Source organism: Rana temporaria, chromosome 1 (assembly GCF_905171775.1).
Source record: "Rana temporaria chromosome 1, aRanTem1.1, whole genome shotgun sequence".
In the NCBI taxonomy this organism is placed as follows: Eukaryota; Metazoa; Chordata; class Amphibia; order Anura; family Ranidae; genus Rana; species Rana temporaria.
This window is the reverse complement of record NC_053489.1, coordinates 277,707,008-277,721,774: the sequence shown is the minus strand read 5'-3', so window position 1 is coordinate 277,721,774 and position 14,767 is coordinate 277,707,008. Positions and strand designations below refer to the sequence as shown.

General features: G+C 48.7%; 1 protein-coding gene across 1 annotated transcript in view; it reads left to right on the top strand.

Annotated features, from left to right (window-relative positions):
- Positions 1-14,767, top strand: part of CEP78 (centrosomal protein 78) — a 94,135-nt gene that overhangs the window by 63,109 nt on the left and 16,259 nt on the right. The window contains exon 12 of the mRNA XM_040355839.1: positions 7,736-7,882. Within this exon, the coding sequence (XP_040211773.1) occupies positions 7,736-7,882 (147 nt within the window). The remainder of the gene's footprint in view (positions 1-7,735; positions 7,883-14,767) is intronic.

The following is a 14,767-nucleotide window of genomic DNA, read 5'->3' as shown; positions in this document are numbered from 1 at the left end:
AAATAGTAAAAATAGAACATTGTTCCTTTAAAAAAAGAACAAAACAAAAACAAAAAAAAATAGACTCTTCTGCCCTATTGGTGATCAACAGGTGAACATGATCATGGTCACTTAACAACGTACAAGTCGAATGCATTATTTATTTTTTCTGTCCAGGTCTATGCACTACTCCCCCCTTCAGGTGGACAAAGTTCAAAGCTTTTGGAACTTTTCTCACCTGAATGGAATGAGAGAGAAAAAAAATAATAATAATGAAAAAAACCTTAACCATAACATTTCAGGGAGAAAAATTAGAGAAAAAAATAAAAAAGAATAAAAAATAAAACTGACAAACATAAAAAAAATGAGAAAAATTGATTAAAAATTCCTAAAAAATTTAAATAAAACCGAGAGAGAATAACTTTTACAAAAATTAAAAATGTATAAAAATGAAAAGTAAAAAAATTGTAATGGATAAAAAAAAAATGAGAAGAAAGAAAAAATTACATGAACATGATAAAAATTTAAACTAGGAGTATTAAAAAAACGGTACGTTTGTACTGGTCTGGATTTGGACAGGCTTCTTCGGAAATTTGTTTCTGAGTTAGTGGCTTTTCTGTTCCTTGAGAGAAGATACCTCGTTGAGGTGCACATTCTCATAGTTTTGGCGTTCATTCTCCTGATAGTAATGCACAACAATACTTGCATCAGGGAGAGCAATAAAATTACACAGATTAGGACAACAACAGGGTGGAGCAAAATGTTTAGGAAAGCTTAGGACGCGTTAGGACTATACCCAAATATACTTTCCCACCAGGAAATCTTAGCGTCTGCCTCTAAAGCGTGGGATACTTGGATCAACTTATCTTGATCATGGGTGGGTCGTATAGTGGCTTGTTTCTCAGCATCTCTCAGCACATTTAATATTTCATCCTGTTGTCCAAAATCTACCAGCCAAGCCTTTAACTCAGCCCCAAATCCCAGAGGAAGTTTCTGTAGATGTATGGGGGTGTCAGGTTTGATATCAAGCTTTTTCTCTGGGGTAACAGGGGTACGTCCTTGTGTCCTGGCTATATCTATTCCCAGGACCGGGGAAGATGTACAGTAGACTCCCTGAGGTAATGTACCCTGTTGAGTACAGTTCAACCCGTAGGCAGAATATAGAGCATCATTGGATATTTGATACCAGCACCAATACCCTTGCCCCAAGTATTTTACATAAGGTTGGGACAATTCCTCGGCATCCATGAGACACGACCCTTTTTTTATGCCAGCATTGTTGTCTCATGATCCTATCCTGTTTCTGACTCATAAACCATCAGATCATGTTGGACTCGGGGGTGTAACACAGTAGTGCCCGATAGGATAGTACCCAAATTAACTGTGGTATAAGCACGATGTTCAACCCCGGCGACCGGAATCAGGGATGAGACTGTGCAAATCAGGTTTTGACAGCCATGGAATTGAGTCATCCACCAATCCATATGACTCATAGCACACTTGGATACTACCCTACCTACTGCGCCAACCTACCTAGCTCGTTTCTGAGTACCTCTAAATCCCTTGTGTTTAGGCTACTCAGGACAACACCTCCTGTTCCTAAGGCAGTATCTATTAGGTCTCTTTTTGCTCTAATGGGGGAATATTCTCCCCCCCCATATGTCCAGCCAGGCGCTACTCTTTCCACACCTAGGTGTCCAAAAAAAATGTTTTATCCAGGAAGCCTACCCCACCTCCACCTAAAATGTTCTCTCAGCCAGCTCCATGTCCGATAATTCCCAGCAGTTATTATATTTGTTCCACCCCCTCCCCTTAGCTTATAAATCCCTTGAGCCGGGCCTTTTTATTCACGCCTTGCACAAACTGTTGGCACCATTTAAATCCTGTTGCCCAAAGTTTAACTACCTATCTTCTAATTCCTCCCCGAATCCCAACGGAAGTTTCAGTAAGTGTAAAGGGGATGTCAGGTTTGCTATAAAACCTTTCTTCAGGGCAACTCGGGGTGTAACCCGGGGTTCCGTCTATATCCATCCCAAGGACAAGAGAATAGGTACAATAGACTCCCCAAGGTGGTGTACCCTGCTGAGTACAATTCAACCTAATTCTGACAACAGTGCATCACTAGACCAGCACCCATACCCCAGCATTCGGTATTGAGTACAACAGCACATATACCATTGAAACAATGACAAAACCCACAAAAACTCCCTCCCTGTGACTTGATTTCAGTGACCATGCCCCACTACCACCTGGTAGGTCCAAGGAACACCCTAGTTCCATGACTAACACCCCATCGGTATCCTCTAGGACAAAGAAACAAAACTCGCCTATGTCCTAAATTATACCTAGGTGTTTCCTCCCCCGTAATGATCTCCCCATCCAGAACCCACAGTGAAATACCTTCCCAACATTCCTCCTTCACCACCGTGTATTGACCTGGAATGCAAAAGACATCGTGGTCACACTTCTGACAGGGGGAAATATCAACCTGCTCTCAGCTTCTGTACCCTCTGATCACATGTGGGTCACTTAGCCCCAAATGCACCAAGATAGAATCCCCAGTCAGTAAGCTCATTGATGCCAACCTATCTACAGACCGAGTCTGCACTTCCGTATATGGGATCATACAGCACCTCATTTCTCACAATCCAATCCAAACCAGTACAGCCCATCTCGGCGTTTGACTATCATTTTGGATTAGTGTAAGCGACGAGTTTTGTCAAAGTCTTACTGAGTGGTGATGCTAACTCCTCAGGCTACCGCCCATCATACAGAGATTTGTACACTCAGCCTGATACTGGTCACTAACTCCGCCTGCCCATGCATGTACGCCAGAGCCAATGACATGTTTTTGTCCTATACCCTATCACACTCTCTTCCAACCTCTTAACATGGTCGATAAAATTGTGAGCCATATTAAACTGGGTATTTATGTAACTTTGTTGCATGTTGTCACAATTGTCACCAATCTCTCAGAGCAACAAAGCCGTGCTTATTGTCTGAAGCCATGGCGGCGGGTCTGTTCCTCAGGAGACCGCTGTCCACTCTATTACTAACGCCCATCTCGGCTCCTATTCCCCCTATATAGTGCTGAATACACCCCTCCTCTGTTGGGTTACTCCTCAGAAATAAGCATCCTGCGTGAACCTTATGCTGTGTCCGCACATCTCTGGGAGAAAGCCACTGGTCACTTAACCATCACTTGATTCAGTGTATACTCGGCACATACAGGGTAATAGTCTTATCAACCACTCTGTACCCTGTTAGCCCGCGTGTATTCCCTTTATTTGACAGGGCATGTTCCTGTATGTAGTTACTGGCATTACTTGTGCAGGGATTCAACCTCTCAGGTGAGACATTAACTAGGTGTACCTCTCCCATGTCCAGTAACTGAAAGCTTCTTTATAGGACTGATAAGCATGAGACACTGCCTCTACGAGGAAGTTTTCACCCCATTGATGTATCACCTAGCACCCTCTAGTTTGGCCAACAGACACCTTATTATGCATAGGTGTCAGTCTCCTGGGTACCTGCACCACATACCTTTATGTCATACTAGTCACCCATTCCAACATTTCTTTCAATTCCTGTCTGGACTCACAACCCTCAGAACAGGATGGACTCCAGGGTGTAACCCAGTAGAGTCGGATAGGATAGTACCCAAATTGACCGTGATATATGCACAAAGTTCCGTCCATGCCCTTAGGGATGAGAATAGAACGAGTTGGATTTACCTAACCCTTCCCTGATATGTAGCCCAGGGCCTCCCAATGTGTTCCTGATTATCTCCAGCTCTATAGTGATTACGGTACCCAATGACCCATCTCCCACTCCCAAGACAGTCGCCATTGAGCCTCTCTTTATTATGGGAAATAGTCTGGATACCCGGATTGAAAACCACCTACCACCAGGTACACCCGATCCCTCATAGAGGCTGCACACCTTCTCCCTCCTCTATCAATTCAGTAATTAGACTATGTTATCCTTCACCCCTACAAAACCAACTGCCTTCACCATTCAGATAGGACTCCCATGAAAGACAGGAGTCTAGTGCCACCCTGCACTGATATTCTTGGCATGCAAGTCACCGACCACCAGTTAAGGTACACCAGTAATCTAGGACAGGAAGGACACCTATGGATATTAACTGAGGAGAATACTGCATGCCCACATATATATCGGAAGTGAGGGCCCTTGGAACAGCCAAGAGCTGGTATCACCCCATGCGATCTTCCTGCACGCCTTTTCTCCAGACTCAACCCTAAAACTATACGATACAAGGCCAGACCTATGCACTTTCAACTCGTATGCCACCAGGCAGGCCCTCGTACTACATGTCTGCCGGTAAATCTAAAAGAAACTGGAAAACAAGAATTGCATAATGTGTGTCCAGCTTAAGGCAGCGGGTGCTGACCAATAGACTAAGAAAATTCCCTTGTAGCACTGAGGCGCCGGGATCACTAAACAGTAGGGGATACACGAGCCGACCAGTGTGCCTGGACACACACAGCTATTCATTAGGCAATTGGTAACAACTAGCCACCACAACTGACAAAAATAAAAACTCTAGGAGAGAAAAAAAATAAGTGCCGCATGGTGACACGAAAGGAAACTGCTGTGAACTTCATTTGGGGACCTACAGATAGCTAGGGACATTAGCATACCTTAGCCTGAGGCAATGCAACCTTGTACAGCCAGGCTTAACAGCGGGGGGGAGTTTAAGCAGTCCTAAAACACAAGTCTAGCCAAAGTAGCATCAGGCTTTTACCTATTAGATCTATGGAACTACATGTGTCAGCATGGCTGATCTTCGGTAATAAGAAAACAGATATGCCACGGATCTATGTCCGATCCATTTCAACCTCTGGAGACTACCCCAAGACCCTTTTACCACTAAGTGTGGTACCCCTGAACGCTACTTAGCCTAATATATGTGTTAGAGTGCCAATTATCCCTTGCAGTTTTACTCAATTTTTCATAAAAACTAATATGCGGACCTCAGTTAGTTGGTTCTGCTATTCAGTGGATCAGCACATGTAACCCCCACTAGGTGGTCCAAAAACATGGACTGATCACTAGACGTTCTAACTAGATAATGGTCATGAAAACCTAAACCTTGTGAAACCCGACCGACTGACCAACATAAAGATTTCCTCTTATTCTTAAGTCCTGAAAACCCAGTTATCGATTCTGAGGGATTAAACACAAAATATATATATATAGCATCTTACTTTCGTTTTACCATTCACTCGGCTTTCACCATTCACTCGGCTCACTCAATTTGCATGACAATACAGCTGTTCACACACCCTCACAAAATAGAAGGGGGGGTCATTCGGGCTGTCAGCACTGAGTCAGCAGCTGAGAACACACGTCACACACTCTCAGTTTGACTTGTGTCAGGGAAAGAGAGGGGGGGGGGGTGGTTGCTCTGAACTATAGAACACCATTTAAACCTTGGGTTGAGAGTGTTTTGCAAGACAAGCAAAACATTTTAATACATTTTGACTTGATATACAAGCAATGTCTTGTATAAGGAGTGGCATCATGTCACATCGGAGTATAAAAGAGAAGAGAGCAATATGGTTACATTTAATGAAGTTGCAACTTCGCATTGATATACAAGTGCTTTGGATTACAAGCATGTTTCTGAAACGAATTATACTCGCAATCCAAGGTTTTACTGTGTGTGTATGTGTGTGTGTGTGTGTGTGTGTGTGTGTGTATATGTGTATGTGTGTATATATATATATATATATATATATATATATATATATATATATATATATATATATATATATATATATATATATATATATACCGTATTTATCGGTGTATAAAATGTACTTTTTTTCCCCCTCGTGGGTGCGTGTTATACGCCAATCCCTGCTGTCTGTAAGGGGAAGCGGAGTGAGCGCCGCCGAAATAGCTCGAGCCAAGTGTACTCGGCTAGGTTCGGCTCCGCTCGCAGTCACGCCCAGCCCCGCCATTGGACCTGTGTTATGTCCATCATAGAAGCCGGGCCAAGGGGCGGGACTGTGAGAGGAGCCGACTACGTGTGTGTGTCCAGCATTATGCAGCCTGTGTGTGTCCAGCATTATGCAGCCTGTGTGTGTCCAGCATTATGCAGCCTGTGTGTGTCCAGCATTATGCAGCCTGTGTGTGTCCAGCATTATGCAGCCTGTGTGTGTCCAGCATTATGCAGCCTGTGTGTGTCCAGCATTATGCAGCCTGTGTGTGTCCAGCATAATGCAGCCTGTGTGTGTCCAGTATAATGCAGCCTACCTGTGGATGGGAAGAGAAGAGAGCTGTCGCTGGATGATCAGAGCAGGGAACATCACAGCTTTCATTTCAATAGCTGTGTGTTCCCCTGCGGCGCGCCATCACATAAGCCCCTCCTCTTATCCGGGGAACTTTGATACATGTCACCTGTCCTAGGATTGGACGGTGATCTGTCTATCAAAGTCCTGGAAAAAGAGAAGGGGATTATGTGACGGCGCACAGCGTGGGAAACACACAGCTATTGAAATGAAAGCTGTGATGTTCCCTGCTCTGATCATCCAGCGACGGCTCTCCTCTCTTCCCCTCTGATCGGCAGTGCTCGCCCCCCCGGGGTCCCAGGCAGCCCTTCTCGCCAGCCCTCAAAATCCACTCACAAAATGCGAGTGGGCTGTATATGTATGTATGTATGTATGTATGTATGTATGTATAAGCATTTGAAGATCACTATATCCCTGGTGTCCCCTTGTTCCCATTTGTGATGCTTGATTTGATTGCATGTGTCTTATTGCAAGGGTAGTAAACAAAGTTTCAGGTTTACATATGTTCCCAAATATTATGAGATGCTAATGTGATGTATAGATAATTTTGTAGATGCCAGCTTGGAGGCGTTTGAGATAATTGGAGGTTAATGGACCTATACACAGTATATATTTGCGTGTGTTGTGTAAAAAAAAATAAAAAAAAACCTGCGTAATGGCAAGGAATCCTTTTGTACTATGATTAATTTTGTACTATACTAGTATGTGCACAGAAAAAAAGTGTGTCGGCTGGGATGCTGATGACGTATCAAAGGAACATCATGGCCTTCAAAGAACATCATGTCTTCGACTGGACATGGTGATCAGTAATGCTGCGTGAGGCCAGAGCGTGCTCAGTTTTTCCACGTCTGCAAGTGGTGACTCCAGACCCTCTGAGCTTGTCTCCCTGCTCGTCTCCCTGCTTGTCTCCCTGTCAGCCCATGGCACTCGAATGTAGAGGTCAGCTAACCCCCCTGAAAAGCCTTTTGCATGGAGGTGCTCCCCTACTTTTATATGTGGGGTGGTTATTGTGCACCCTGGTCTGTCCTTGGGTAGTTTCTCTTTCAGGCATTCAGGTGCATCGCCTTTTAGCCCACAGGTTATTACTTAAATTCATTTTGTCTTTTAATAGACGTAGGGAAAGTTTGAACAAAAATCCCATTTGTGTTGGTTTATGCACCAGTGTTTGTCTTAAAATGCCATAGCATAAGAGTTTGGCTGAATGAATATTCGCACATATGTTCTCACTGTTGCTAAAAGATTGTTTAGACCCTGTAGACCTCCCTTGTTAATATAAAGTAATAAAAAATTATATAATTTTGTTTGTGTTTTGTTTTTGTTTTTTTGTTTTTTTAGAATGGTTTGTGTAGGGTACATTCCATGAGCATACTGTAAGCCTTTGTTAGGTTTAAAATGTTCACATGCCGTTATGAAATGTTTCTGTATTCTGTTATTAGGCAGGTAGTCCGGTGAAAGTGTCCATGGATAGTGAGACCTCCTGTGACAGTGATGAATCTGAGGGCCCTGCAGACCTAATTATTCACAGACCTGGGGTGCCTGACACTCCACAGAAGACGAATGCTAGAAACTACAAACGTTTGCAGGTAGGATATTTTTAGTAAATAAACCCCCCCCCCCTTTTTTTTTTTTTTTAACATTTAGGTCTATAAATCATGGCACCTTCAGCTAAAGACAGCTGTAAAAGGATTTATAATTATGTGCAGCCACTCTAGTGATTGACATGCCTCTACTACACGACCTGTGTCCTTCTCTCTTTATTAAAGCTATCAGGAGAAACTTCAGTCTCCAATTATGGATTTGATCTTTCCACTTCAACAGTTGTATAATTGTCTTTTCTCTTTCGTTCATAGACGGACACAGCCTCCATTGACCTTAGGGTTATGCTTCTTCCTACCAGGAGATTTAGGCATAATTCTTACAGCACTTAAGGTGTTAAAAACTTTCCTTCATGCCGCTCCTCCCAGGGGGCGTGGCTCCCCCAGGCATAACCCACACCCTGCTCCAGCAGCTTCAGTTTGTTTCTGCCTAACCGTCAGGAGAGTCAGGCTCTCTCTGGAGTCCTGGACTCTGGAGTTTTTTCTTGCAATTTTTTTTGCATCTTGCGAGTTTTTTCCTCGCTTTTTTATTTTATTTTTATTTTTGAATCCTGCGATTCTTCTATCAACAGCCGACTGGGTGACAGGCTGGGTCCTCGACCCTTGTAGTCCCCCCAGGTTCGGCCTTCGAGCGTGTGCCGACCCTCAGCTCCGCTTTGGGACGTCCACGACAGGCCCCGTGGCTCCAGGGGCGGCCGGGGAACTTCGGTTCTAGGGCACACATATGACCGGTCTCTATGGCCTTGTCACAGTGTGTCTGGCTGACAACCATGCCGTTCGCGGACGTTGGTTCTGTCTGGGATACCTCCAGCCGGGTAGTCGCAGGACAGGTAAGTAGTGGCCCCTTACTCAGGTAAGTGGTCTGGCTGGAATGTTTTCCCTTGGGAGGTCGACTGAGGGTTTTTCCCTGCTTTCCTCTCTCCCTTATTCCTCTCCCTCCTTCCCCCTTTGGGTGACGGCTGTGCAGGGTTTTTTTTTCCCTGGGGCTCATTTTTTTCACTCGGGTATGGCTGGGGCTGTTCTGTGTCGCTGCAGGGGACTGTGGTGGTCATTCTGGGCATTTTTGTGTGTGCTGTGTGCTGTTTTGGTGTACTGTCTTTTTTGGGTACACTGTCTTTTTTAAACTGCGCAATGGCGGCCATTTTGCCGGAGCCGCGCTTGTGTTATTCGGCGGCCATTTTCTTGTGGCCGGCGCCATTTTCAGCTCTAGTTCGGCCTCTAGTGGCCGTTTTGGCGGGGAAAAAAGACCGCGAATCCTCTGAGGGGACAGACGCAGCGCTGCAGCTTCTCCTCAGCACACACTTGTCCTTCACAGACCGCGCTGTACCAGGGGGGTGGTGAGTCTCAGGGGGCCCCATACTGTGCTCTAGCGGCCGGGAGGTGACCTGTGGGGGACTTTTTTCCTGCCATTGGCAGTGGGGGTGACACGGCAGCTGCAATATGGAGCCTAAATCAGGCCCCTCATTCCTCACAATGCCGGAATTAACCCTTAGCGCCCCTTCCCCTGCCACATCTGTTGAGTCGGTGTCGGCTGTCCTGGAGTCTTTTCTCACCAGGTTTGAAGCTGCCAGTGCTCGGTTTGGGGGTAAAAAGCGCCCCCCCCCGGAGGCTGTTTCTGGGGATATCTGACGCAGAATCTGATAACGCTGTTGCTGCTTCTGGTTCTGTCATGTCAGAGGATGCGGGCTTAACCCACATGGACAGCGAGGATGACTCTGCTGCGGAGTCTGCTGACAAGGAATTTGTTGGAGCTCTTATTACTGCGGTACGTGAGACTCTTCATTTAGAGGATGTGGCGGAGACACCAGCGGTGTCTGTCCCTTTTGGATTCCGCAAACCACCGCGTACCGCTAAGGTATTCCCCTGTGTTCCTTATTTGGACAATATGTTGTATAAGGAATGGGATACACCGCAAAAGGCTTTTACGGTTCCTAAAAGCTTTGCTACCCGTTACCCCCTGGAGGAGGACTTTTTAAAAAAGTGGGTCACTCCTCCGTCGGTGGACCCTCCTGTGTCCAGACTGAGTAAGGCTACTACGTTGCCTGTGGAGGGGGCTCCTGCTTTCAAGGACCCCGCTGATAGGAGAGTGGAGGCCGTGGCCCGCTCCCTGTTCTCGGTGGTGGGTTCGGCGGTAAGGCCGGCTCTGGCCGGAGCCCTGGTTGCTCAGACGCTAACTGAAAGGGCGAAGCTCCTGCTGCAGGATCTGGAGGTCCAAGGTGCTTCCGAGTCCTCTAGGGACCTGGCTGAGCAGTTGATTCAGGGTCAGAAGTTTCTCTGTGAGGCGGCTATGGATTCGATTCCTTTGCTTTCCAGGGCTTCTGTCTACGCAGTGGTTCTGCGCCGCCTTATATGGCTGAAGTGCTGGTCGGCTGACCAGTCCTCGAAAAAGGCCTTGGTGGATTTGCCCTTTAAGGGCGGACGGCTCTTTGGGGCATCCCTGGATGACATTATTAAGGATGCCACTGGAGGTAAGAGCACCTTGCTCCCTCAGTCGGGGAAGGGTAAGGAACCTCGCCGCAAGCAAGGTCCTACTTTTACTACCCCTAAGTGGTTTTTTCGTGCGCCCAGCGCGGCTGGAAAAGGTCCGCAAGGTTCAAAAGCCCCTGCTGCCGGGCGTAAGCGCCCCTGGTTTAACAAACCAAACAAGCCTGCGGACAAGCCTGCTTCCGCATGAAGGTCTGCCCCCGCCCGGGTCTCGGGTGGGGGGACGGCTTCACGACTTCGCGGATCGGTGGAATTCTCTTCTGACCGACCGTTGGGTTTGCGAGGTGGTCGCCTCAGGGTACAAGATAGAGTTCCTCTCTTGTCCCCCAAACAGATTTTTTCCATCCAACCTCCAGCTTCCTCCAGGTCGTCGGCTAGCCCTGTCCGGGGCTGTCCAGGATCTTCTGGACAGGGGGGTGGTTGTGCCGGTTCCCTCGCTGGAACGGTTTCGTTGGTTCTACTCCAATCTGTTCGTGGTCCCCAAGAAGGGAGGGGTTCGCCCTGTCCTGGACATAAAGGCCCTCAACTCCTTTGTCAAGGTGCAGCGATTCAGGATGGAGTCGGTCCGTTCTATCATAGCGGCCCTCCACCAGGGGGACTTCATGGCGTCCTTGGACATCATGGACGCATACCTGCATGTCCCCGTTTGCACAAGCCACCAAAGGTATCTGCGCTTTGCGATCGGGGAGGACCACTATCAATTCGTGGCCCTCCCGTTCGGGCTGGCGTCGGCACCACGGGTGTTCACCAAGGTGCTCGCCCCGATCCTGGCCTTGCTAAGGCAGCGAGGGATCGCTATCGTGGGATACCTGGACGACCTTCTCCTGAGAGCTTCTTCAGGCTCAGAGTTAGAGGAGGACGTGTCCATCACGTGTCGGACTCTGCAGGAGTTCGGCTGGCTTCTGAATCTCAAAAAATCAGTGTTGGTTCCGTCCCAGAGGCTGGAACACCTGGGGATGGTTTTGGATTCGGGGGAGGCAAAAGTGTTCCTCCCATTGGAAAAACTGCGGACCCTGCAATCTGCAGTGAGACAGTTGTCGACCCAGAAGTGGTCGTCTCTTCACTTCTGTATGCGGGTTCTGGGTCTGATGGTGGCCTCCTTCGAGGCGGTTCCGTATGCCCAATTCCACACCAGGGTACTACAGAAGGAGATTCTGTCACCATGGGACAGGGTCCCATCTTCTCTGGATCGCCAGATTCGGTTGAGCCATCTGGCCAAGTCTTCCCTGGCATGGTGGCTGACGTCTCCGGTGCTTCGGTCCGGGAAGTCTTTTCTTCCGTGCTGCTGGACAGTGGTCACGACGGATGCCAGCCTCTTCGGCTGGGGGGGCGTCTGGGGCACCCAGTCAGCCCAGGGGCGCTGGACTCAGGAGGAGTCCCGCCTGCCGATCAATATCCTGGAGCTCCGAGCGATCAAGCTGTGCCTTGTCAGGTGGTCCCTGGAGCTGCAGGGCCGTCCTGTCAGGATCCAGTCCGACAACGCCACGGCCGTGGCGTACGTCAATCATCAGGGCGGCACAAGGAGCTCGGCCGTGGCGACGGAGGTCGCTCACATACTTCGGTGGGCCGAAAGGTCCGTTCCGGCCCTGTCGGCGGTATACATTCCGGGAGTTCTGAATTGGCAAGCCGACTTCCTGAGTCGCACGACTCTGGATCAAGGGGAGTGGTCTCTCCACCCGGAGGTGTTTCAGATCCTGTGCCAAAAATGGGGCACTCCAGACGTAGACCTTCTGGCGTCCCGTCTCAATCGGAAGGTGCCACGGTTTGTGGCCAGGTCAAGGGACCCGTGGGCAGACGCGTCGGACGCGTTGGTGGCTCCCTGGGGTCAATATCACCTGATTTACGCCTTCCCTCCTCTAAGGCTCCTACCCCGCCTGCTGCCCAGGGTGGAAGCCGAAGGGATTCCAACGATCCTGATTGCCCCAGATTGGCCGCGTCGCTCTTGGTACGCGGACCTGGTACGTCTAGTGGCAGACGCCCCCTGGCGCCTGCCTCTGAGGGAAGATCTCCTGTCTCAGGGCCCGATCTTCCATCCTGCTTTACGGTCACTGGCTTTAACGGCGTGGCTGTTGAGAACCAGGTACTGAAGGACCGGGGCCTGTCGGGCCCGGTAATCTCTACCATGATGCGTGCACGGAAGTCCACTTCTCGAAAAATTTACCATCGTACATGGAAAGCATACATCTCTATGTGTGAGGAGATGAAGTGGCACCCCCGTACTTACGTGGTGTCCTGGATCCTGCTGTTCCTACAGCGGGGAGTGGACCAGGCTCTTGCCTTGAGCACGATCAAGAGTCAGATTTCTGCTCTGGCTGTTTATTTTCAGCGTCCCGTGGCAGCGCACTCTTTGGTTCGCACGTTTGTGCAGGGGGTCAGGCATGTGGCCCCCCCGGTGCGCCCTCCGCTACCTTCTTGGGACTTGAACTTGGTCCTCTCGGCGCTTCAGCGTGCCCCCTTTGAGGACATTCGGGAGATCCCCTTGCTGACTTTGTCGCAGAAGGTGGTCTTTCTGGTAGCTATTACCTCTATCAGACGAGTGTCTAAACTGGCGGCCCTGTCTTGCAAGGCCCCCTACTTGGTCATCCATCAGGATAAGGCGGTGCTGCGCCCGCAACCTTTTCTTCCGAAGGTCGTTTCGGCCTTTCACATTAACGAGGACATTGTTGTTCCATCATTATGTCCTCAGCCGAAGAACCCGAAGGAAGCCGTTTTACATTCTCTAGATGTGGTTCGGGCCCTTCGAGTTTACTTGTCGGCGACAGCTCCGTTCCGGAAGTCGGACTCGCTGTTCGTGTCTGTGTCCGGTCCCAGTAAGGGCCTGGCAGTCTCGTCGGCCACCATTTCCAGGTGGATCCGACAGGTTGTGCTTCAGGCCTACGCCCTGAAGGGGCGGGCGCCTCCCTTTCGGGTCACGGCGCATTCGACCAGGGCGATTGGAGCCTCCTGGGCTTTCCGACACCAAGCCTCTGTGTTACAGGTGTGTAAGGCTGCGACCTGGTCGTCGGTCCACACTTTTTCAAAGTTTTATAAGGTGGATGTGAGTGCATCTTCTGATGCCTCATTCGGCCGCAGGGTGTTACAGGCGGCAGTTTAAGGTTGGAGTTCCTCCGTTGAGTAACTCCGGTTTTGTTTGGGGTGTAACCTGTTGTTTGCTGTGTTATCTTTCCCACCCCTCGTTTTTTGACACTGCTTGGGGACGTCCCTAAGGTCAATGGAGGCTGTGTCCGTCTATTAACGAAAGAGAAAAAAGGATTTTTGTACTCACCGTAAAATCCATTTCTCTGAGTTCATAAGACGGACACAGCACCCACCCCTCCTTGGTTTGTACTGCTTGTTACGAACTGAAGCTGCTGGAGCAGGGTGTGGGTTATGCCTGGGGGAGCCATTTCTCATTTTGCATTATGATGAGGTAGTGTTGAGGTCCAAGATTTCCTGCTCAAGACATTTACTGCCTTTGACCTCATCCAGGACGTTAACCTCCTTGGTGGTATTCCCGAGTGTGGCCCCGGGTGAAAACTCTGTAACATTCAGTAACCCCAAGCGACACTTGGGATTGCTTCGCTGGATCCTGGAAGAGGTGACTTACCTTGTCCCTGGGATCCCGCGATACACTCCCGCTGTGTACCGCGGCCGGATCTTACGCCCGATGCTCTGTGAGTATCGCTTCCCTTCCCTGCGAGCATCGCGACGCAGGGGGTTGGAACTGGTGGCAAATTCAAAAAGTATAAGTCACAATACATTGTAATCTTATTGGATTACAATACTGTATAAAATAATTTGACCTTAGTTTGCCCCCAGTGCTTTGTCCAGTGCCCTTGCCTGCAGTTTTACTGTAACTTTCTGCCTGGAAACTGGAGAACGACCATGGCATAAAAAAAGCGTGCCTCTACCTCCAAAAGCGGTTTATAACCTGCTGGGAAATAGCGATACAGAATCACTTGCAGAATTGAGTGATTGCGATTCGTGGGGAAATTCGTCATCAGACACAGAATGTTATTTCAGCGACGATCTTGCGACTGACCTCAGTGATGTGCGGACTCGGTGCACTATTGACTGCGGTACGAATCACGCAGCGCCCCCATGATTCCCATTTACTGAAGCACCTGGTATCAAAGTGGATGTTGAAGATGACAACCCCTTGTCATACCTCTAACTATTTTTGACAAATGAGGTTATTGAAAAAATAGTAAACGGTACCAGGAGCAACAAGCTGCTACGCATCAGAGGTTTTCAAGAAGCAGAAAGTGGGGACCAGTGACCAAAGAGGACATTTGGAAATTTCTGGGGCTAAATTCTTCAGAGAGTGGTGGGGAAATGGTGGTGGGGAAGTGGTGGAAGAGAACCGGACGGCGGCGAAGAGCGCCCCCCCCCACCCGAAGACGTCAAAGA